Raw genomic sequence first — 25,646 nt, forward strand, 5'->3', positions numbered from 1 at the left:
GTATGATTTGTATCACAATAGTTTTTAAAATTTTGTGGTAGCAGCATTTTGTTGCGTGAGTATATAATAACTTATTTGCTCTCCTCAGTGGATATTTGAATAATTTCTAGTTTTTGACTCTTATGAATAATAATAAAAAAACTGCAGTGCATATTTTTGTACAAGTTTTTTGGTAGACATATGCACTTCCTTCCTTTGAGTATAAACCTAGGATTTAGAATGGTAAGTTTAGATACATATGTGTTTGGCTGCAGTTGAAACTGCCCAGTTTTCGAAAGTAGTTGTTACTTTTATACTCCCACGATTTATGAGCATTTCAGTTACTTGACATCTTTGGCAATGTTTGGTATTGTCACTCTTTTTAAAATGTAGCCATTTGATATGTGTGTAGTGGTATTACTGTTTTAATATGAGTTTCCCTGATGACTAATGAGATTGAGAACATTTTCATATGTCATGGCCATCGAGATATCCTTGTGTACTGTGTTTTTGTTTTTTGTGTACTTTTTATTGGATTTTTAAAATTGATTTGTTGGAGTAATTTTTATATATTTGATATAAATCCTTTGTCAGATACATGTATTGCAAATATCTACTCCCAGCCTGGTTCATCTTTTCAGTCTTCTAATGAGGTTTAAGTTATCAAGTGTTTATGTTATGGCTAATTTTTTTTTTTTTTTGTATTTTAAGAAATCTTTGTCTACCCAAAATTTTGAGGATAGCTTCCTCTTGAAGATAAAAGTTCTATTGTTTTTAACCCTTCATAGTTATGGCACCCAACTCCAGTACTCTTGCCTGGAAAATCCCATGGATGGAGGGGCCTTGTAGGCTGCAGTCCATGGGGTCGCCAAGAGTTGGACACGACTGAGCGACTTCACTTTCACTTTTCACTTTCATGCTTTGGAGAAGGAAATGGCAACCCACTCCAGTGTTCTTGCCTGGAGAATCCCAGGGACGGGGGAGCCTGGTGGGCTGCCTTCTATGGGGTCACACAGAGTCGGACACGACTGAAGCGACTTAGCAGCAGCAGCAGCAGTCAGCTTTCTTATGAAGTTCGGATTTATTTTAGAGTAGGTGAAGTCGGAACCAACATTAATTTTTTTCCCTCTTATGAATATCCAGATGGCTTATTGCCATTGTCAGTAGAAAGGATAATCCTTTCCTCCAAAGAGTGTTGGCAGATCAGATGACTGTATGTGTAGTGGTTTGTCTCTATCCCTTCTATTCCATCGTTCTGTCTGTTGTGCTATTGCCGGTGCCATACCATCTTCATTACTATCGCTTGACATTGTGTCTTGATAGTCTGGTTGTATAAGATTTCCAGCTTCCTTTTTTCCCCTTTATAGTTGTATTGGCTATTTTTCAATTTATGGCATTTTCATAAAATTGTTAGGATCAACTTGTCAGTGTTCATAATAAACCCCTGCTGAGACTGTGATTGGTATTGCATTGAATATATATATAGAACCATATGTGGACAACTGACATCTTAATAATATTGCATCTTTCTGTTGTGAACATAGAATGTGTACATCTATGTAAGTAATGTTTACTTTTCTCAGCAATATCTATGGTTTTTAATATAGATATCTTATACATCTGCTATTAGATTTATTCCAGATATTTTTTTATGGCTGTTATAAGTATATATTTTAAAATATTAGTATCCAATTATTTTTGTATTTAGAAATACAGTTGAGGTTTGTGTATTGGATTTATATTCAGTGGTCTTGATAACTTTGTTAATTCAAGCAGTTAGAAAAATAAATTTCTTTCATAATTTCTGTATACACAGTCACACCATCTGTGAATCATGACAGTTTTGCCTTTTCCGTTCCAGTATTTAACGTTTTTGTTTTTACCCTGCATTATTGCTCTGGCTCTGGCGCAGTGCAGTACTGAACACAGGTGATGGTAGTGCACATCCTGGTTTTGTTCCTGGCCTCAGAGGGGACTCTGAGCTGTTTCACCATACTGTGTGCTGCCAGCTATACGATTTCCATAAAAGCTCTTCATCAGATTGAGGACGTTTCTTTCTAGTCTTAGTTTACTGATAGTTTACAATACCCATTTTTATTTTAAATGGGTATTGAATATTAAGTGTTTTTCTGCATCTTTGACTCTTATTCTTTATTTTGTACATATAAAATTTATGATTTTTTTTTTAAATGCTAAACCAACTTTTCATTCCTGGCATAAAGTCTTCCTGTATGAATTTTTTATCTTGTTTTTTACATCCCCTGGGTTTGATTTCCTAATGTTTAAGATTTTGATATCTATGTTCATGCAATGATCAGGTTTAATTTTACTTAACTTAAAATATTCTCTTTAGATTTTGGAATCATGTTTGGCTGGCTCTATAAAATGAGTTGGGTTTTTTTTTTCTCCTCTATTCTTTGAAAGGGTATGCATACAATTGGAATGATTTCTAAAAATTATTTGGAAGCATTCATTGGTTATTTTGAGTTACTGGAATTTTCTTTGTGGAAAGTTTTAAATACATGGGTTTCAATTTTCTTACTAGTTATATGACTATCTATATTTTTCTTATGTGTATTTTCCAAGGAATTTGTCTTTTTAAAATGAATTGTCAGCTTTGTTTGCTTAAACATTTTATTGACTTCTGGTTTAATGTCACTGTCATCAGAGAACATAGTCTGAAACATTCCAACCCCTTGAAACTTCTTGAGACTTACTTTGTGGCTCTGCTTATGGTGTATTTTAATGAATGCTCCATATGAACTTCCAAACAGTATTATGTAGTTGTTGGGTATGTTTTCTATGTATATCAATTAGGTCAGTTTACTTACACATTTGTTGTAATCTTCTGTATCTCTTCTGATTTTTGTGATAGGTATGCAGAGCATTTCAATTAGTTTTAATTTCTTTTATTATGAGATATTATTAGCATTTAATGAAATTTCATATTTTTCAAGGCCATTAGCATTTCTCTGCTTACACTTCTTGTGTGGCTTGCCACTTAACCCTGTTTATAATGTGCTTTATCATATTGGAACTTAAATTTTTATTTGTCAAACTTATTATTCTCCTTTTTATGGCTTTTGCATTTCTTTTTTTTGTTTGTTTTTCATTTTTTTTTTTTTTGGCTTTTGCATTTCTTAAGGTTTTCAGTTCAGTTCAGTTCAGTCCCTCAGTCGTGTTCGACTCTTCGCGACCCCATGGACTGCAGCACGCCAGGTCTCCCTGTCCATCACCAACTCCCAGAGTTTACTCAGACTCATGTCCGTTGATTGGTGATGCCATCCAACTATCTCACACTCTGTCATCCCCTTCTCCTCCTGCCTTCTATCTTTCCCAGCATCAGGGTCTTTTCAAAGGAGTCAGTTCTTCACATCAGGTGGCCAAAGTATTGGAGTTTCAGCTTCAGCATCAGTCCTTCCAATGAATATTCAGGGCTGATTTCCTTTGGGAGAAGGCAGTGGCACCCCACTCCAGTACTCTTGCCTGAAAAATCCCATGGACTGAGGAGCCTGGTAGGCTGCAGTCCATGGGGTCGCTAAGAGTCAGACACGACTGAGCGACTTCACTTTCACTTTTCACTTTCATGCATTGGAGGAGGAGATGGCAACCCACTCCAGTGTTCTTGCCTCAAGAATCCCAGGGACGGCGGGGCCTGGTAGGCTGCCGTCTATGGGGTCGCACAGAGTCGGACACGACTGAAGCGACTTAGCAGCAGCAGCAGCAGATTTCTTTTAGGATGGACTGGTTGGATCTCCTTGCAGTCCAAGGGACTCTCAAGAGTCTTCTCCAACACCACAGTTCAAAAGCATCAATTCTTCGGTGCTCAGCTTTCTTTGTACTCCAATTCTCATATCCATACATGACTACTGGACAAACCATAGCTTTGACTAGATAGACCTTTGTTGGCACAGTAATGTCTCTGCTTTTTAATATTATGTCTAGGTTGGTCATAACTTTCTTCCAAGGAGCAAGTGTTTTTTAATTTCATGGCTGCAGTCACCATCTACAGTGATTTTGGAGCCCCCAAAATTAAAATCTGACACTGTTTCCCCATCTATTTGCCATGAAGTGATAGGACTGGATGCCATGATCTTAGTTTTCTGAACGTTGAGCTTTAAGTCAACTTTTTCACTCTCCTCTTTCACTTTCATCAAAAGGCTCTTTAGTTCTTCACTTTCTGCCATAAGTATGGTATCATCTCATATCTGAGGTTATTGATATTTCTCCCGGCAATCTTGATTCCAGCTTGTGCTTCATCCAGCCCAGCATTTCTTATGACATACTCTGCATAGAAGTTAAATAAGCAGGGTGACAATTTATAGCCTGATGTACTCGTTTTCCTATTTGGAACCAGTCTGTTGTTCCATGTCCAGTTGTAACTGTTGCTTCCTGACCTGCATACAGGTTTCTCTAGAGGCAGGTCCGGTGGTCTGGTATTCCCATCTCTTGAAGAATTTTCCACACTTTATTGTGATCCACACAGTCAAAGGCTTTGGGATAGTCAAAAAAGCAGAAATAGATGATTTTCTGGAACTCTTTTGCTTTTTCAGTGACCCAACAGATTTTGGCAGTTTGATCTCTGGTTCCTTTGCGTTTTCTAAATCCAGCTTGAACATCTGGAAGTTCATGGTTCAAGTACTGTTGAAGCCTGACTTAGAGAATTTTGATCATTACTTTGCTAGTGTGTGAGATAAGTACAATTGTGCAGTAGTTTGAACATTCTTTGGCATTGCCTTTCTTTGGGATTGGCATGAAAACTGACCTTTTTCAGTCCTGCGGCTACTGCTAAGTTTTCCAGATTTACTGACATATTGAGTGCAGCACTTTCACAGCATCATCTTTTAGTATTTGAAATAGCTCAACTGCAATTCCATCACCTCCACGAGCTTTGTTCATAGTGATGATTCCTAAGGGCTAATTGACTTCAGATTCGTTGATGCCTGGCTCTAGGTGAGTGATCACACCATCGTGGTTATCTGGGTCGTGAAGATCTTTTTTGTACAGTTCTTCTGTGTGTTCTTGCCACCTCTTCTTAATATCTTCTGCTTCTGTTAGGTCCATACGTGTCTGTCCTTTGTTGTGACCATCTTTGCATGAAATGTTCCCCTGGTATCTCTAATTTTCTTGAAGAGATCTCTAGTCTTTCCCATTCTATTGTTTTCCTCTATTTCTTTGCACTGATCATTGAGGAAGGCATTTTTATCTCTCCTTGCTATTCTTTGGAACTCTGCATTCAAATGGGTACATCTTTCCTTTTTTCCTTTGCCTTTTGCTTCTCTTCTTTTCATAGCTCTTTGTAAGGCCTCCTCAGACAACCCTTTTGCCTTTTTGCCTTTCTTTTTCTTTTTTTTTTTGGCCCTGAAAAGGGCCTTTGGTTGAAATCAAGCTCCTGAGAGCAAACTGGAAAGCTTAACCGCCAAAGCCGTAGAGAGTACGGCCCTGGCGCTTGAGAGCGTAGACCACGTCCATAGCGGTGACCGTCTTCCGCTTGGCATGCTTGGTGTAGGTGACCGTGTCCCGGATCACGTTCTCCAGAAACACTTTCAGGACCCCGCGGGTCTCTTCGTAGATGAGCCCAGAGATGCGCTTCACACCACCACGACGAGCCAGGCGGCGGATAGCAGGTTTAGTGATGCCGTGGATGTTGTCGCGCAGAACCTTACGGTGGCGCTTAGCGCCGCCTTTCCCCAGACCTTTGCCGCCTTTGCCGCATCCAGACATGGTTTCACAAAAAGTAAACCAACAGCAACTCGCCTTTCTTTTTCTTGGGGATGGTCTTGATCACTGTATCCTGTACGATGTCACAAACCTCCGTCCGTAGTTCTTCAGGCACTCTGTCTATCAGATCTAATCCCTAGAATCTATTTGTCACTTCTACTATATAATCGTAAGGGATTTGATTTAGGTCATACCTGAATGGTCTCTTGGTTTTCCCTACTTTCTTCAACTTTAGTCTGAATTTGGCAATAAGGAGTTCATGATCTGTGCCACAGTCAGCTCGCAGTCATAACTGTAAGTCCATCACTTACATATTCTTCAAATATATGTGTAATTTATTTTTTGTTGGCTTCTTGAATGCATTGTTTGTTGATCAGTTTCTGAAGTGATCAACAAATTGTCCCTGTATAGTTTATTGAGCAATAATAGTAAGGATAATAACAACAACCATTTATTGGATGACTGTTACCATGGATTGTTCTCCAGTAGTTCATGTGTGTTAAATCATTTAGTGCCCAGAAAAGCTTTCTGAGATCAATACTTTTATCCCCACTTTATAATTGAGGAATCTGAGACACAGGAGAGATTTAGCAATTTGTCCAAGTTTATTGTATCAGACTGGGTCCAGCTAGGAGACAGATACTACACAGCAGTTTGAACTGGAGAAGCTTAATGTAAAGAGCAAAGGGGAAATACACATGTAAGGGAAATGTGGAAGGAAGTTCACACCTCACTGAACAAGGTGTGGCTGCAGCCTGCTGTCTGGCAGAGAGGTTGTTGGGTTACCCAGGCCGTATTCCTGTGGGAGCAGAAACTGTCCTGTGGGGCTCAGACTGGCAGGTGGGCACACAGAGCTCAGGAAGCTGTGGGAGGTAAACCTCTGTTCCTAGGATGATGACTAGGGTTTTGGCTCTCTAGACAGCCAGCCCCACAGGATCCTTTGCTATGTGTGGGACTGAGGAGAAGGTGTGGGATCCATGACTATAGTCCTTTTCTTTCTGGGGCTGTCCGCTGTGCTGCCATGGCCTGAGTCAGGAGTTGGGGAAAACATGTGGTGGGCAAATGCTGGAAGAAGCTGCACGCCGCAGCACTTGGCGCTGGAGAGAGCCGTGTGGGTCACGTAGTGTGAATGCCTGTGAGCTCCCGGAGCCTAGCCGCTGCGTTGTATCTCCAGTGCCCTCTCCTGACGAAGCTGAGCCGTGTGCCAGCTGGCCACAGCTGCATGGTTAGATGGCCCATGCCCACTTTTACCCATCAGGCAACCAAGGGTGCATTTATAGCTGCAAAGCAACCTGTTGATAGCTGGTACTGTTGTAAAGCAGTCTGACCCCCATCGCTCTGTGTTCTGTCCGCCTCTCACAGACAGTCCATCCTTTCCTACATTTGAAGTACTGTCTGTATTACGTATTAAATATCCTCATTCACACATGTCTGTATCTCAACTTTAGCTTTATTCTGTTCCATTGATATATTTGTCTATTTTGTACACAAACCACACTCAATTACAGTAGCTTTGAATAAGAAATGGTATTTTGTAAAATGAGTGCCTCTTAATTTTTTTTTTTTTTTACAAAGTTTACCTGGTGAATTTAAGAGTCAGTTTTTCATATATCATAGAGGTCCTTTTGCGGAGAAGGCAATGGCACCCCACTCCAGTACTTTTGCCTAGAAAATCCCATGGATGGAGGAGCCTGGTAGGCTGCAGTCCATGGGGTCACTAGAGTCAGACACGACTGAGCAACTTCACTTTCACTTTTCACTTTCATGCATTGGAGAAGGAAATGGCAACCCACTCCAGTGTTCTTGCCTGGAGAATCCCAGGGACGAGGGAGCCTGGTGGGCTGCCGTCTATGGGGTTGCACAGAGCTGGACACGACTGAAGCGACTTAGCAGCAGCAGCAGCAGATGTCCTTTTGAAGCTCTGATGGTGAATTTATAGCTTTGAATTTATGTTAATTTATCAGTTAATTGATGTCTTTATGCCACTGAATCATCATACACAGAAATAAATTTATTTTAAGAGCTTCGTACAGAGATCTGAGTTTTTCTTCTTTTGATAGTTTATCCTTTTTTAGTGGGGGACAGTAGTTTTTGGTGTTTAGCTAAATATCTAGTTTTAAGTCAATCTGTTGTTTAATCTGAGTTTTTTCAGTCTCTTTATATCCTGCTGTTTTTTTTTTTTTTTTGTATTAACAGTGTCCTGAGACTATAAGTTAGTGGTCAAGGGTGTGGTCATTAGCTGCCTCTGTTAAAATCTCAGCATGTGATCCTGGGCAGGTAACTTAACCTTTGCAAATGTTTGCTCAGTAATCATACAGGGTTTATAACTGTACTTATGTGATAGAGGTGAAGTGTCCGTTAAATAATCTGATGCTGGTTAAGGTTTGGCACTGGGCCTGGCCCATACTGGATCCTGTTACTGTCACCGGCTTCTGTCGTAGTCATTGTCATACTTGTTATTATTGTTGTCACCCTGGCAGTTCTTTTTCATGCTAATACCTCCTGTCCTATTTTCCTCTGGAGAAGCACCCTTTTCTCCCTCTCCATTTTGTTTTCCCTCCTGGAAACAAGCCTAGCCACATCAATTTCAGTCTTGTACACCTTTGGCCTCTTCTCCCTACTCTCTCCCCATTTGTAGGACTTTATTCTTTCTTGCAGGTGAGATTTAAAATTTTTGTCCATTAATTTTTCTCCCTAAAGAGAAATTTGAAGCTGTTTGTACTCAGGTGTATTCCTTAGAGGAAATTCATGGTTTTGATAATAGATGGCAAATTTCCAGTTAAATTTTTAATTCTATCCTGAAATCTATTAAAAAGGAACCTAATTTAAATTTGTGTTATTTCAAATTCAGTCTTTGCTGCTATAGCACATGATAAAATGAGAATGTATGTTTTTATATTTGTTCTGTTCTTATACCTATAGGTATTCATATATTTGATTTGCTCCTTACTGTTCATGATAAATAACAGTTTTCATTAGTATATTTATAGACAGTTTTCCAAGATATTGATACTTAAAAGTTGTCTTATTGAAACAGCCACAAAATTGAGTGGGAAACTTGAAGACTTTCTGATTTCACTTTCTGCTGATTCTATTTTATAGGAATCAAGAACCCAGTCTCAGTTGCAAACAGACTCTTGTGTGAAGGGCAGAAGGGCAAGCTCTCAGCCGGCCGAATTCCTCCCTGGTAACTGCTTTGCTCTTCTCCGTCTTCCCCCAGGACCTTGGTCTTTGGTGCATGCGGTGTTTGAAGGCTATTTTTATCCACAGAAGGCTGATGCTGTTGGTTACGCATCAGCAGTAGCTTGCCTTTGAGAGGACGACACTCTTTGTTCTGTGATCTCGAAACATTTTGTTTTGAGAGAGAGCTCCAGATGGAAGAGAATATTATGGATTAATGTGCAAAAGAGATCAGAGTTAATTTAGGTTTTGTAATTGATTGTAGAGATGCTTTTGCTGTTAATAAGTGCTTAACTGGGGTCTTTTTATTATAGGAATTTAAAAATATCTTACATGTTTGAGTCCAGAGTCTAAACTCATTTTATTGAGAAGTTTTCAGAATAAAAGTACTTAATTTTGCTCTTCTGGAGAAGCACATTGTGACACTAACATTAGTAAGATTCATCTTTTCTGCAGCATTAAAATATAATTTTCCTTAAAAAACTTTGAACTTGAATGTTGTAAAGAGCCTGCACAAACCTATCATCTAGCTCCAGTAATTAATATTTTTGCCCTTCATCTGTCTCATGTACCTGTCTCTTTCCTGTAGTATTTTAAAGCAAATCCTCACCATTGTATTTCACCCTTATATCATTCTGTAAATTTCTGTGTTTGCAAAATGTAATCACATCCTGTTAACATGCCTAATGATATATTTAATCCACTTTTTAAATTTTTTTATTTTGAACTTTTAATTTTGTATTGGAGTACAACCACTTAACAGTGTTGTGGTAGTTTCTGGTGAACAGCGAAGGGACTCAGCCGTACATACACATGTATCAGTTCTTCCCCAGAGTCCCCTCCCACCCAAGCTGCCTGATAAAATTGATCCGAGTTCCATGTCCTGTGCAGTACGTCCTTGTTGGTTATCCATTTTAAATATTGCAGTGTGCCCCTGACCATCCCAAACTCCCTAACTATCCCTTCCCCCTGGCAACCATAGTTCAGTTTCTAAGTCTGTGAGTCTCTTCTTGCTTTGTAAGTAAGTTCATTCTATCATTTCCTTTTAGATTCCTCATGGAAGGGATGTCACACCATGTTTCTCCTCCTCTGTCTGGCTGACTTCACTCAGAATGACTCTCTAGGTCCATCCATGTTGCTGCAAATGACATTATTTCACTGTTTTTAATGGCTGAGTGATATTCCATCACACACGCACCGCACATCTTCATCCATTCCTCTGTCAGTGGACATTTAGGTTGTTTCCATGCCTTAGCCATTGTAAACAGAGTTATGCATATTTAAAAAAAATCAATGTACATATTATTTTGAAACTTTCTTTTTTTCTTTAAATAGTATGTCTTAGAGATTTTTTCAACATCAGTACATATAAAATATATGTAATGTTTTATAGTTCACCTGTTGAAGTGAAATATGCATGGGCACGTAGGTTGCTCCATGTCCTGGCTGTTGTAAACAGTGCTGCAGTGAACACTGGGGTGCCTGTATCCTTTAGGCTCATCTTTTTCTCTGGATATGTGCCTAGGAGTGGGATTACCTGGTCATACGGTAGCTCTGTTTTTAGTTTTTTAGGGAACCTCCATACTGTTCTTCACGATAACGTGGATAATAATATAACAATTATGCCTCAGTACTGTCTCATACTCAACTGTCTTCAGTACCATACATGTTCAGTACGCCTGGCTGTTAAGGTTATGTTAATATCCTGTATTGGAAGTTGTGACAGTGGTACTATAGGAATCACTGTTATTTGACTTTCAAGTAATAGAAAATGATATAGTTTTGAAAAATCTTGAAATCTTTTTACCCAAATGTATTCAAGGTATCCCTATTTCCTACCAGCCAGGTTGAGAAAACAAAACATTACCAAGAGACTCGAAGCTGTGTAGATGCGATCCTTGCTAAGGGCATCCTTATCCTTCTGCTGACCCATGCTCATACCCTGACCCCATCTCTGGCCCTGCCCTAGGTAACAGCTGTCCAGAATTGAAGCTTTTCTCATTCTCATCTATTCCTTTATGGTATTAAACACATACAACAAAGGCATACCTCATTTTATTGTGCTTTACAGATACTGTATATATATATATTTTAACAGATTGAAGGTTTGTGGTAGTTGTGCTTTGAGCCATTTTCCCAACTGCATTTGGTCACTTGATGTCTCTGCGTTACATTTTGGTAATTCTCCCAATATTTCAAATGTTTTCATGATGATAGTTGTTATGGTACTCTATGATCAGTGGTGTTTAGTGTTGTTTACTATGACTTGCTGAAGGCTCAGGTGATGCTTAGCATTTTTTAGCAATATCCTGTTTTTAGATTAAGGTGTGTCCAGTATTATTGTATGCATAGTGCTATCGCAGTCTTAATAGAATACAGTGTAGTGTAAACATATGAACTGGGAAATCGGAAAATTTGTGTGACTTGCTTTATTGTGACGTTCACTTAATTGTGGTGGTCTGGAACTGAACCTGCAGTATCTCCGAGGTATGCTAGCACTCTGATTTTCTAAGTCTACACAGACACGTACATAGATGTACAAAAAAGTTCTGGAAAGAAGGTCACGAGACCGTAATTACCTCTAGGAAGCAGGAAGGAAGGAACAAGATGAGGCAGTTGTCAAAGGGGATATGTATAATATTTTTATATTTTACAAAGATGAAATATATGTGAAAAAGCAATGGTCATCTCTGTATTAAAATAATGTCAGAAGGTGATCCTATAGTTGCTTGGAATTAGTGATCTAATTTTCTCACATTGTTCTTCAGCTTTATTTTTTGTTTTCAAAATTGATTTGACCATTTTAGGCATTTTGCACTTTCATGTGAATTTTATAATTATCCTGTCAGTTTCTTTGAATAACCTGCTAGAATTTTGATTAGGTTTTTAACTTGATTCATTTTTTAAGGTCTTCTTTAACTTCTCTGAACAGTGTTTTATAATTTTCAGTGTACAGATTTTGCACAGCTTTTAACAAGTTTATACGTAAGTGTTTCTTTTTGTTGCTGTGATAAATTTCATACTTTAAAAAAGTTAAATACCAGTGTTCCTTACCAATATAGAAATATAATTGATTTCCTTATATTGATATTCTGGCTTGGAAATTTGCTAAATTCATTTGTTCTCATTTTGTTTTTATAGATTCCATGAAGTTTTCTACATAGATAGTTCTGTCTTCTGGGAATAAAAATAGTTTTATTTCCTTTTTATGTCCATTCCTTTAATTACTTTCTTTTTCCTTATTGCACTGCCTAGCACCTCCTATGCAATGTGAAATAGAAATGCGAGAGTGAACACCCTTGCTTTATTTGTAATCTTAGGGAGGGTGCATTTGTTCTTTACCCTTAGATATGACGGGCTTCCCTCATGGCTTAGATGGTAAAGCATCTGCCTGCAGTATGCGAGACACGGGTTTGATCCCTGGGTCAGGAAGATCCTCTGGAGTAAGGGGCAACCAATTCCAGTATTCTTGCCTGGATAATTCCATAGACAGAGGAGCCTGGCAGGCTACAGTCCACGGGGTTGCAAAGAGTCAGACATGACTGAATGACTAACACTTTACACACATTATGGCTGCTATAGGTTTATCATAGATGCTCTCTATCATGCTGAGAAAGTTCCCTTCTTTTCCTAATGTGCTGAGAATTTTTAATAGGAATGGGTATTGTACTTTTTCAAATACTTCTCTGTATCTATTTGTGATGCTCTTTCTTATTTAGTCAGTTAATACAGTGATTGGGTGATTTTCGACTCTTAAAGTAACAGTTGCATTCCTGGAATAAATTCCACTTGGTTACAATGTATTATCCTTTTATATGTTACTGGATCCAATTTACTAACTTTTTAAAATACTTTTTGCATCTGTGTTTATGAGAGACTTTGGTCTGTAGTTTTCCTGTAATGTCTTTGGTTTGTGTTCATTTTGCTTCCTGGATATGTAGCGATATATGTCATCAAATTTGGAAAAATTTTTGGCTGTTATTTCTTCAGATGTGTCTTTCTCGATCCCTCCTCTTCTGTCTTCTAGGATTCCAGTTACATGTATATTTGACCTCTCATAGTGGTACTGATAATTTTTTTATTTTTCCCATTAATTTTTCTCTTTGTTTCATTTTGAATAATTTCTACTGCTGTTTACTAATTATTTTTTGGCAATACCTGCTGCTGCTGCTAAGTCACTTCAGTCGTGTCCGACTCTGTGCGACCCCATAGACGGCAGCCCACTAGGCTCCCCCATCCCTGGGATTCTCCAGGGAAGAACACTGAGTGGCAATACCTAGTCACCTGTTAATCCCATCCAGTTTATTTTTCATTTCTGACATTGTAGTTTTTAATCTCCAGAAGTTTGATTTGTATCTTTAAAAAAATGTCTTCTGTGTATCTGCCTAACATGTTTAATATTTCCTGTAACTTCTTGAGCATATGAATACAATTATAGTAACTTTTAATATCTTTGTTTACTAATTCTATCATCTTTGTCATTTCTGGGTTTTCAATGGAATGATTTTTCTCATTATAGGTTACATTTTCCTGCTTCTTCATGTTTGGTAATTTTTTTATTAGATTCCACACATTGTGAGTTTTGCCTTATTTGGTGTTGGATATTTTTGTACTTCAATTCTAGGATGTGGTTAATTTATTTAGAGACAGCGTCATCCTTTCAGGCCTTGCTTTATACTTTGTTACACGAACTAGAGAAGCATTTAGCCTTGAGCTAACTTTGCTTTGCTGCTAGGCAAAACCCTTCTGAGTACTATAACAGATGTAACCAGAATGAGGTTTTATTTTTTTAGTGTGACTACTGGGAACAGGAGCTGTTCTGGCCCTATGTGAACTTGGGGATTGTTACCTTTAAAACTTGCATGTTATTCTTTCCCAGACTTTGATAATTTCCTTTTACACATACACTGAAGACAAAGCTGAAGACTGGAGGGACTCTGCAGATTTCCGGAGTCTTTTCTCTGTGTGACTCTCTTCCCTGGGTTTCTGCCCTGTGAACTCTGGCCACCTGGGCGTCTCTGGATGCCCAGCTCTCTGTCTTCAACTCACAGAGACTGCAGGGTTCCTGTTCTGAGTTCCTGTTCCTGTGCCGTGGCAGGAAACTCTCCAGGCAGTAAGCGGGGCCATCATAAGGTTTATCCAGTTTGTTTCCTTTCTCTCAAGGATCACTGTCCTATGCTGCCTACTGGCTAATGTGTGAAAACTGTTTTCTGTATTTGTCTGATTTTTTTCCCCTTTGGTTCAGGCAAGAGTGTAAATGTATTCCTGTTACTCCATCTTGTCCAAAAGCAAAAATCTCTCAAATACCTGCACTGTGGAAAAAACCCAGATTCCCTGAGGATTCTTTGTGTGCGTTAGCTGCTCAGTTGTGTCTGATTCTTTGCAACCCTGTGGACTTTAGCCCACTAGGCTCCTCTCTCCATGGAATTCTCCAGGCAAGAATACTGGAGTGGGTTGCCATTTCCTCCTCCACGGCATCTTCCCTATCCAGGGATTGAACCTGGTTCTCCTACATCACAGGTAGATTTTTTACCATGTGAGCCACCAGGAAAGCCTCCTGAGTATCCTAAATAAATGAAATTAAATTTATCATGTTTTTACTTTAAGTTTGTTTACACGCAACCCTAATAAGCCTAGTTATGTAATTTCTGTAATGATAATAGTGACCCTTATGCATTCGTACACTGTGAGAGGCACTGTTTTATGTGATTCATATGCATTGTCTCATAATATCATAAAATGATTTATGAGCATAACATACATTTTGTAGATGAAGAAACTGAGTACCTTATTTGACTTGTTATACTATTAAAATTTTATGGAGTCCTTCCTTATCACATTAGAAGCAGCAGACTAGAACTCATAACAAGGCAGTAAAATTCTTTTATAATAGTAAGAAATAGCTGTTTACATCCATTTAGTTACTCATCGCTTACCATTCCTTCATTCAGCAAATATTTATTGTTTAATTCCTGTGTGTTAGATATAGGGATATAAAAACTATCAAAAGCAGATGGAAGACTTAGAAACCATGGTCTTCTGTTGTCATCTATTGAAGAGGCAGGTAACTATGGGGGCAGCAGAGCATTGGGTGTTTTCTAAGAAGTCTTCAAATAAAAAGTTCATCTCTCTGTATACCTCATTGAGGAAGACAGGGAGTATGTCTGTTTCAGCTGCATCGAAAGTTGTTAGAATTTTGTAAACTCTTATTCTTTCTTAAAAAAAAAAAAATCCCTCAGCAGAATTTTAGGAGGAATGGTATTTTTATTAGCTGATAATCTTTTATATTTTAATTTTCTGGTTATTGTCAGCATGACATGATGCATTATTTAAATTTTGGTATTTGGTCAGACTAGCTGAATATTTGATATCTTCATAAATTTGGTGGAACGGAGGAGGGGACGACAGAGGATGAGACGGCTGGATGGCATCACCGACTCAATGGACGTGAGTTTGAGTGAACTCCGGGAGTTGGTGATGGACAGGGAGGCCTGGCGTGCTGCGATTCATGGGTTAGCAAAGAGTCAGACACAACTGAGCGACTGAACTGATTATCATAAACTGTGCCATGTTTTCCCAAGTTGATTTTATTTATAAAAGTATATTTTCACTCTTTTCTCCTCCGTGATGATATGGTGTAACTTTGATAGGCCTTACCATCTAGAACAAAGGTTGTCAAACTACGGCCTATGGGACAGATCTGGTCTGCTGCCTGTTTTTGTCAGTCGCGTTTTTTGGGAACACAGCCACTCCCATTTGTGTGCATACTGCCTGTGGCTGCTTGTGCTCTGCAAAGGAGCTGTTGCATCCGAGACATCTGGGTACAAAGCCTAAATTATTTGCTGTCTGGCCCTCTAGCTGAAAAAATTTGCTAACTCCTAACCTATTATAGAATAAGTTATAATTTTTTATAAGTATAAACTTTAATAGTTTTGTTTGACTTGGCATTTTCTTTTTTCACTGTATAGTTCATTTCATTCATTTATTTATCTTGGCTGTGCTGGGTCTTCGTCGCTGTGTGTGGGTTTTCTCTAGTTGTGGCAGGCGGGATCTGCTCTCCAGTGGCCGTGCGTGGGCTCCTCGTTGTGGTGGCCTCTCACTGCGGAGCATGGGCTCTGGGCATCTGGGCTTCAGCAGCTGTGGCATGTGGGCTCAGGAGTCGTGGTGCACAGTTGAGTTGCTCCTTGGCATGTGGAATCTTCCTGGATCAAGGGTTGAACCTGTGTCCTATGCATTGGCCGGCAGGTTCTTATCCATTGTACCTCTGGGGAAGTCCAAGTTATAATTTTTGGAAATTTTGTTTCTTTTGGTGAAAAAGGGAAGGCTTGGAAAACATTGTTGCTTCATGTTTAATATGAGTTAACCTAAAATGCTCATTCAGTTCAGTTCAGTTCAGTTGCTCAATCGTGTCTGACTCTTTGCAACCCCATGGACTGCAGCATGTCAGGCCTCCCTGTCCATCACCAACTCCCGGAGTTTACCCAAATTCATGTCCACTGAGTCAGTGATGCCATCCAACCATCTCATCCTCTGTCGTCCACTTCTCCTCCTACCCTCAATCTTTCCCAAAATCAGCGTCTTTTCCAGTGAGTCAGCTCTTCGCATCAGGTGGTCAAAGTATTGGAGTTTCAGCTTCAACATCACTCCCTCCAATGAACACCCAGGACTGATCTCCTTTAGAATGGACTGGTTGGATCTCCTTGCAGTCCATGGGACTCTCAAGAGTCTTCTCCAACACCACAGTTCAAAAGCATCAATTCTTCAGCACTTAGCTTTCTTTATAGTCCAACTCTCACGTCCCATATATGACCACTGGAAAAACCATAGCCTTGACTAGATGGGCCTTTGTTGGCAAAATAATGTCTCTGCTTTTTAATATGCTGTCTAGGTTGGTCATAACTTTCCTTCCAAGTAGTAAGTGTCTTTTAATTTCATGGTTGCAATTATCATCTGCAGTGATTTTGGAGCCCAGAAAAATGAAGTCAGCCACTGTTTCCCCATCTGTTCACCATGAAGTGATGGGATGGATGCCATGATCTTCGTTTTCTGAATGTAGAGCTTTAAGCCAACCTTTTCACTCTCCTCTTTCACTTTCATCAAGAGGTTCTTTAGTTCTTCACTTTCTGCCTTAAGGGTGGTGGTATCTGCATATCTGAGGTTATTGATATTTCTTCTGGCAATCTTGATTCCAGCTTTTGCTTCCTCCAGCCCGTTAGACCCTAGGATTTTTTGAGATGCAAATTTAGTTTTTGGTACATTGTTTATTTGAAAATGCAGTTAAACTTATTGTATTTCATAAATTCATTCGGATTTTAGTACTTTTGTATGAATGTGAAAAGAATATTTAAAGACCTATAGATTAAAAGAAACATAAGAAGACCTATCAACTAATCAGAAAATAAGGATGGATTAGTTGGATTTCCCCTCAAATAAAATAGTTTAAAAGGCAAAATAACAATAATAGCACAACTTTTAGGAAAAAATCAGGGAAATGTGAACATCAATTGAATAAACTTTTGATTCCAAGGATTTATTGTTAAATTTTTTAAGGTGTCAATTTGTTATGTTGTGGTTATGTATTTTTTTTAAGTTGCTTTTTTAGAGACGTTAAAATATTTATATTTGAAGTTATGTGATGTCTGAGGTTTGCTTCAGAATGGTCTGGATGGGAGTGAAGTAAAGACGAGCAGTGTGTTAATCATTGGTGAGATAGGGTGAGGATCCTTTTGGATTCACTATAGACTATTCACTGTAATGTACGTGTTTACAAATTTTTACAATAACATTTTGAGAAGAGTTAAATCCTTGTTATTTAATATGTTCACTATTTCTTTTTCCACGTATAGCAGGTTCTCCTTTATTTGCACTTTCTGTGTTTGTAAGCTGTAAATAAGCAGTAGCCACCAAATTGATGGTCTTTCTTCAATTCTGTGTGTTTGTGGTAAACAAAGAAGTCCTAGGTAAAACAGGCAGAAATCTGTTTTGAAGTCCAAAGAAGCAGCTATCATTTTCTTCTCTGTCTCTCTTATCTAGCATAATGCATTTTAAGCAGTTTTGAGAGCTTTCTAAAGTCACTGAATTACCCATTTTTAGACTGACAATAGCGTCATGATTTTTGAAAACAGTTCCCATCCGTAGAATCCCAGGCGGCCTCGGTGCGTCTCTGTGTGTTTGGTTGTGCTGGCCCTTCAGTATCTCAGCTCGCTGACGGTCACCCGGTCAGCACTGGTCTCAGTACACTGTTGCTTTTGTTGCGTAACACTTTAGACTTGCTTTAGTGTAAATTAAGGAGAGCATAACACAAGGACAGTGCTGTCCTTTAGAGAATTTTGACACCCTCATTTATTATTTTGTTGAGTATCTTGCAGTTGTTTGTTTATGATTAGTGTGTTCTAGGCGTTGTTCTGAGTGGCTATGTGGATATCAATGAAAAACAAAGATCCCTGCTCTAATGAAGCTTACAGTTTATTTGAGGGAGACATGTAAACAACAGAGATAATATGTAAGCTGTACAGTGTCTGGGCTTCCCTGGTGGCTCAGATGGTAAAGAATTCACCTGCAATGCAGGAGACCTGGGTTCGATGCCTGGGTTGGTTCATGGAGTCACAAAGAGTCAGACACAACTGAGCTACTGAGCACACACACACACACACAGTGTATAGTATGTCATAAGGTGGAAAAAATGTAAAAAGGGCAGAATGAGAGAGATTAAGAGTACTGGGTAGAGGAGTGTAGAGTGTTGAGTAGTTTTAAAGTATTGAGTTTCAGGCCTCATCAAGGAGATATGTTTAAACAGATGGAGAAATTTGCCATTTGGGAAAGAAGGAAGACCCTGACTGGGCACAGTCAGGGCCAAGGCCCTGAGACCAGAGCTCCCTTGACATGTTTGTGTTTTTACGGGACGCTGGAGTAGCCTTACCAGGAGGTGGGGGAGATGAGGGGAGGAAGGGGAGAGAGGACTGGATCACGTGAGCGCCTGGAAATTCTGCCAAAGGCTCCAGTTTGCAGGCTAGTGTCGTCACAAGGGGCTTCTCAGGATTTTGAGAAGAGGAGTGTCATTACCTGACTTGCATTTCCCAAGGATATCAGTGGCTAGTGTGTTGAGATGGGACCAAGGCAGGGAACCGAGCAAGGCAAGCACGAGAGTGAGGGGCTGTTGCAGCAATCCAGGAGAGCGACGGAGGCAGCTCAGACCCAGGTGGTGCAGGGGAGTGGTGAGAAGTGGCCAGATTCTGAGTGTTTTAACAAGGTGGAGTCAGTGGGTTTCCTAGTGAATTGAGATGAAACTTCTATGAAAGCTTTCTCCTTGGAGAATCATGAATATTTGGGAAAAATTTGAGTTGGTGCTGCAGTTAGTGTTCTGGGAAGTGATTTTTTGCTTTTATAGGATGTGCTCAGCTGCTTCAGTTTGTCTGACTTTGAAACCCCATGGACTGTAGCCCACCAGTCTTCTCTGTCCGTGGGATTTTCCAGGCAAGAATACTGCAGTGGGTCGCCATTTTCTCCTCCAGGGAATCTTCCCAACACAGAGATCAAACCCACATCTCTTGTATCTCCTGAATTGCTGGCGGATTCCTTACCACTAGCGCCACCTGGGAAGCCCTTTTGATTGTATAGTTTTTAACCAAGCTCACATAATTTTATAGTGTTTTAAAATGATTTTAAAAGCAGTTATATGCCATTTTTTTGTGATGTTGCACTACTGGACATGTAATTTTGGATAGTAAGGAAAGTCAGGTATTCAGAAGCATCCATGATGCTCACTTTCTTGGTAAATATTATAAAATGCCTAACATTTAAAAACTTGCATTGCAGACAGTGGCAAACTGATTTCATTTAGAATCAAATCTATGAATGATTGAGAAATGAAAAATAACACCAAGCATATTTTATAAAATGCTTTTGATCCCAGATACTGGGATCGAGCTCCAAATGACCAGTGGGTGTGCTGAGGATATTAGATTCAGCTCCAAACTTCTGTCTTGATCATTTTATGCACTACTTCAGCATCTCCTTTACATTTTCACGTGAGTAGAAGTTATTTCTTATATCAAAGTCTTTTTGGAGCAGGAGAAAGTGCTACAAATGCCATCAGGATAGTTCAACTTGCATCCAAGTTCCTACTTGAATTATTCTTCCGTTTTCCTTTATGTGACAGCTTTTCTTGGCTGTTTCTTTGCAGTGGTCTTCATTTGATACAAGAATAGGAGAGCTGTTTTCTATTTTTGGAGTCCTTTAGAATTTTTTAAAAAAATGCAAGTTTGAAGAGGTGAAGTTGTTTATTCTTGTGGACTCTCTCCCTCCTCTTTTTTTTTTCTTTTTAAAAGCTCCCTCAGCTCCAAGCTCTGTATATATTGGAAAAGTTATTGAGCCTAACAATGTAGTTTCTCTTTGGAACTGTTTGAATATATTTCTAAGTATCTACTTTGACTTTCTTCTGATCTGTCATTGATCTTATTAACAATCAAATCTAAAGACTTCAATATGTATTACTTTGAGTTTTTATTGTTGGATGATTAGAGGAATAGAAACAAAAAATGGGGAGCAGGAAACTAATGAGTAGGCTCTAGTTCAAGGAATCCATTACTGGCTGGCTGAGATCTTTAAGAAGTTGGCTGTGGAAGGAGATGAAGTGATTGATTATTATGGTAACTGCTTGCTATTACTGTGTTAGGGAATGGAGTGGTTAATTATCCTGCATGCTATTTGAAATCTTTGAAAGAAGTCTTTTACAGTTAGCTAACAGTATCCTTTTATTCACTTTCTGTTATGTTAAAACCTGCAGTTGGGGATTAAAAAATGACCTCTGGGGCACACCACACTACCTTACCACAGTGAAAATATGGTTCTGAATCATATATGTGTGTGTGTGTGTGTGTGTGTATTGCATCGAGGCTTAGAAATGTAAGTGCATATCATTGTGTTTGGGCATCTCTGGATGTACCCCACTCATTTTGGATAGATCCAGCTGTTATGCTAGGCAAGAATACCAACTCTGAAGACACTTGCTTAAGCTTTAACTCTTAACATGATTAAAATAGTTCTTGTACAAAAACTGAGAACCACTTTGATCCAAGATAAATCTTTATATTTTCCATTGGGAAATCAACTATTTTTACTTCTTATGTTGCATTTTACCAATTTTTACTTATTAGTTATTGCAAATGATATCATACCATTTACTGTTTCCAACTGTAAAATGTCTAACTTGGGGAAAAATTAAATGAATTCTTTTGGTATATAGCTATTTTGAGGTATTGCAAAATTTTTAGTTGTCTTATTATATTGCTTATCTTACTTTATTATATATGTATATAAATATATGTATACAAATAAATATATTTATTTATTGCCTATATACATGTAGGAGAAGATGACACTGAATTTTTAAAAGAATAATCTTTCTGTTGTTAGCTTTTTAGTTGGAGAAGGAGCCTACAGATGGGCAGTAGATCATGGAATACCCTCTTGCCCTCCTAGCATCATGACCACAAGTGAGTAAAAACTTTTCAAAATTAAGCTGTATTAGCATATATACCTGAAAGTGTTACATTGCTTTTGATCCATGTAGCACCTGTATTTAAGGAAGAAAGCTTGTATATTGAAATATTTTAGTTAAAAGATACGTAGAAAGTTGGTTGATGTTCAGTCAACTTTATCTTCCTGAGGGCCCCCCACTCCTGCTCTCTCATGCTTTTATAGAAGTATTGTTAAAGGATCCTTTGTAGGCTACTTAAAATAATTACTGACAGTCAAACCATAATACCACCCACTTAAAGAGAGAGAAGAAAACATAGGTCAACATTTACCAATCCTTGAGCCGAAGAAGGCCTATCTAGGTACCAAGTGTAGGAGAAGGAAAAACAAAAAAACAGGAAAAAGGTCAAAGGTCATAAATAGATAATACAACAATTAATAGGGACATTTAAATTAAGATGAGTACATGATAAATCTTACTTGTTAAATCCCTCTTACTTGGTGAAGGAGTTAAAAAATATATTACTGCTGGTAAGTGTGTGGTCAGATGAACATAATACATTGTAGGTACAAATGTAGATTGGCAGAAATTTGGGAGGATGTTGTTGAGTAATATAAATCCAAAGCCTTAAACCCATTCTGCTTCTCTGAACTTGTTATTGGAGATATAGACAAATTTATGTAGAAGGGTGCTCAGTGACCATTATTAAAAATGTAAAAAAAATTCAATTATGTATAAAATAAACTACAAGGATATATTGTACTACACAGGGAATATAGCTAATAACTATAAGTAGAATGTAAGCTTTAAAAATTGTGAATCACTGTACTGTACATCTGCTACTTATATCATATTGTACATCAACTATACTTCAATTAAGAAAAAGAGAAAGAAAAACATTAACAATTATAAAAAATTTTGAGAAACTCTTATATCCAACCCAGAAGAATGTAAGTAAATAAACCGTCACATATTCTTATAATAAAATGTTATGAAGTAACTAGAAATTGTTATAAAGACATGATTAAATCTAATAATGACTTTAAAAAGTAAAAAATGGATATAAATATCTATATTTGTGTGTTTCATATGTCTATCTTGAGAAAGAAGTCATGACTGCATATTTATCATAAAACAAAGAAATTGTTTAAAAACATAGACAAAAAAAAAATTTATTAAGTAATCTATGCTGCTGCTGCTAAGTCACTTCAGTTGTGTCCGACTCTGTGCGACCCCATAGACAGCAGCCCACCAGGCTCCCCCATCCCTGGGATTCTCCAGGCAAGAACACTAGAGTGGGTTGCCATTTCCTTCTCCGATGCGTGAAAGTGAAAAGTGAAAGTGAAGTTGCTCAGTCGTGTCCGACTCATAGTGACCCCATGGACTGTAGCCCACCAGGCTTCTCTGTCCATGGGATTTTCCGGGCAAGAGTATTGGAGTGGGGTGCCATTGCCTTCTCCAAGTAATCTATGAGTATAATTTAAATAATCAAATGGAAAAATGAGGACTCATTGGCTCCAAGGAAACCAAGTTGTAGAAAAAAGAGATAATTATCTATCACAGCAAGTGTTTAGCAAGGACCAGCTGTTAGTAACATATTCACAAAATGAGTTTAATATCACTGAAAGTTGGACTGGCGAGAGGCAGGCGGGAGAAGTGTGTGTGCAGGGAGGCAGGGAGGATGAGACCTCTGTGTTCTCACAGTCCCTGTCACTAATTCTGCTTTAAGCTCTCCCCAGTGGATCTTGGGGTAGAGCCGCTGTGCCAGTTGGTTTTGTTTTTCCCTGGACACAGGCCCCTTGGCAACCTGGCTCTGCCTGGGTGCTGCCCCTAGGCCTGCTGTGCAGCTGTCCTCTGCTCCTCACTGCTCTGTCACTCTGGAGTTGCCTTTTCCTCTCTCCAGTATCAATGTGGCTGCTTCCTGAATGGAATGTGTGGGTTTTTTTTTTTTTTCCTTGTTTTACTCCCACATTTGGTATATGTAAGATGGGAAATCACTTACACTTAGGTTTCTGAAGAAATTGCTCCATCTTCTAACTTCCAGTCTTGCTAATATGCAGTCCATTGGCATTTTGGTTCCCAGTTCTTTGTGGTGTATTTTTCCTCTTTCAAAGGAAGTTCTTTATTCTATGTTCTTATTACGACAATGATACTTTGGGATAAGTCTGTTTTTCTATTTATGATTACTGAGTCCACTTTTGGCCTTTCCATCTGGAAATCCATCTGTTTCTGTTTGGAGAGATTTTTTGTAGAAGATCTTGTGATAACGGTCTCCACCTACTTCTCTATATTTTTCTAATATCTATGAATTGGAGGTTGGATCTTGTGCTCTAATCCTATGTATCCTTTTCAACAGTTACTTTTTTTTCCTCCTTTTAAAAATCTCTTTTATCCTATTGTCTGGGAAGTTTCTTCAATTTTATCTTCCAAATCTTCTACTTCTAATGAATTTGTAATTTTGATTTTAGTATTTTTCAGCTTTACTGATGGCTCAGCAGGTAAAGACTCCCAAGATGCAGGAGCTGTGGGTTTGATCCCTGGGTCGGGAAGATCCCTTGGAGGAGAGATAGAAACCTACTCCAGTACTCTTGTCTGGAAAATCCCATGGCTTTACAGAGGAGCCTGGTGGGCTCCAATCCATGGATCTATGATTAATACTTTTAAAACATGATCCTTGTTCTTGTTTCATGAACTCAGCATTTTTGCTTTCTCTCTTGGGATATTATGGTTTAAAACGTGCTCTTATCTGCTATTTCTGCTTCCTCTGTCTTTGTGTTTGTGTGTTTTGGACACTAATACATGTTTGCTAATTTCCTCAGCTATCTAGTGGCCCTCTGCCGTTTCATATTCCCGAGTGAGGCACCTAAAGGCCTGTTGGCAGCTTTGTGTGTGAGGGCAGGTCTGTTTGACCTCAAGAGAGGAGGCGTGGTAATTTCTCTATGCAGTTTTTCTCCTGGGTTAGGGAGAGACATCTTCCCACCTCTGGGAGGGCGGTATCCCGTATTTGGGTATAGCACATGGGAAGGGCTGGAGGTGTTCCTTTGCCTTCCTCAGACTTTTACGTCAAAGTCTGTTTTTTTAGGTAGAGTCCGTGCCTGCTCCCAGCTGTGCTCCATGTCAGCTAAATTGGGGCCCGTCTGGTTCAGTCTCTCCAGGAGGTAGCTTCATGTTTTCTGCAAGTGCAAGGAAAGGATCTGGGCATCTCCATCTGCCTGTTCTCCTGGTTTTAGTCCCGACCTGGCTTTCAGACACACCAGGTGCCTTCTGTTTCAAGTTCTCTTGATGTTTCTTTGGCAGAAATTAGTTTAGTTTGGCCGAGATTAGTTTGATTTGTGATGTCCTGGCTAGTGGGCATTGGGGTTCATCTTCTTCTGCTCGATTAGTTACTTGCTTTCTATTTTCTAAAACTGCTGATATCACTCTTCTCTTATACTCACCCCTTGTGTATGCCAGTCTTCCTCCCCACTTACATTTCTTTCTGGTAAATTTTTAGTAGGGCATGGGGATGAATTCATGCATTCAGTCTGCCAATTTTACTTCAGAACATTTATATAAAAACATATTATAAAATAGTACTAGATTTTTGCAAGATGGCAAAATTATTTTTGACTATATATTAGTATTTTATACTTGGAATAAGAAAAACATAAGGTATCATAGGTTTTTTTTTTTTTTTTTTTTTTTAATGACATATACCCAATCAACAAGAAATCTCTGAATAAATAAGGTGTTTGAAAGTTAAGTGATATATTCATTTTTTGTTTTGGCAAAAAAGAATGGTTTTGACTTACAAATTTAAAAGGAGAAGCTATAACTATTATTTAGATTAAAGAAATTTTAAATACCATCCGATATTCAGCCATTTGTTTAATCCTCAGTATAAATAAAATGGTGTTTTGGTGCTGTTTAATGATAATGCTTTATACTTGATTACCTTTAGGGGGCATAATTTGTAGGTTTTTATTCTCCTTCAACTTTCAGAATGTCTTTCTAAGGTTTATCCTAAATTTCTTACACATTTTCACATATAATTACTTATTTCATTCCTGTATGTAGATTTGAATTTCTTTCTGGCATCATTTCCTTTAGCTTGGAATGCAAAAACTTTTCTGGTAATTGTGGTAGATGTGGTAGTGAAAAATTTTCTCAGCTTTCATTATCTGGGGGAAAAAAAGTCCTTAGTTTCCTTTTGCTTTGAAAAGATATTTTTTGTTGGATATAGACTTCTAGGTTGGCAGGTTTTTGTTTTTTTTTTTTTCTTTTAGCACTTTCAAAAAATTGTGTTAAA

The 25,646-nt window shown here is 38.5% G+C and overlaps 2 protein-coding genes across 31 annotated transcripts in view; one reads left to right on the plus strand and one right to left on the minus strand.

Moving 5' to 3' along the window:
- TASP1 (taspase 1) overlaps positions 1-25,646 on the plus strand; it is a 318,225-nt gene that overhangs the window by 44,150 nt on the left and 248,429 nt on the right. For 26 of the 30 annotated variants that reach the window (XR_015138791.1, XR_015138798.1, XR_015138800.1 and 23 more), the window contains 2 exons: positions 8,803-8,887; positions 21,295-21,374. Coding sequence is in view for 14 of the 30 variants with exons in the window: in XM_086331228.1 (XP_086187354.1) it covers positions 8,803-8,887; positions 21,295-21,374 (165 nt within the window). In the remaining 16 variants the exon portion in view is untranslated. The remainder of the gene's footprint in view (positions 1-8,802; positions 8,888-21,294; positions 21,375-25,646) is intronic. The other 4 variants (XR_015138795.1, XR_015138794.1, XM_086331232.1 and 1 more) reach the window with 1 other exon arrangement.
- On the minus strand, positions 5,353-5,790 carry LOC147361267 (histone H4-like). Its single transcript, XM_086331234.1, has one exon. The coding sequence runs from the start codon at positions 5,701-5,703 to the stop codon at positions 5,392-5,394; it is 312 nt and encodes a 103-aa protein (XP_086187360.1). The 5' UTR covers positions 5,704-5,790; the 3' UTR covers positions 5,353-5,391.

The sequence above is a fragment of the Bos grunniens genome, chromosome 13 (assembly GCF_055505025.1).
Source record: "Bos grunniens cultivar Pamir isolate PY7600 chromosome 13, Bosgru_T2T1.0, whole genome shotgun sequence".
In the NCBI taxonomy this organism is placed as follows: domain Eukaryota; kingdom Metazoa; phylum Chordata; class Mammalia; order Artiodactyla; family Bovidae; genus Bos; species Bos grunniens.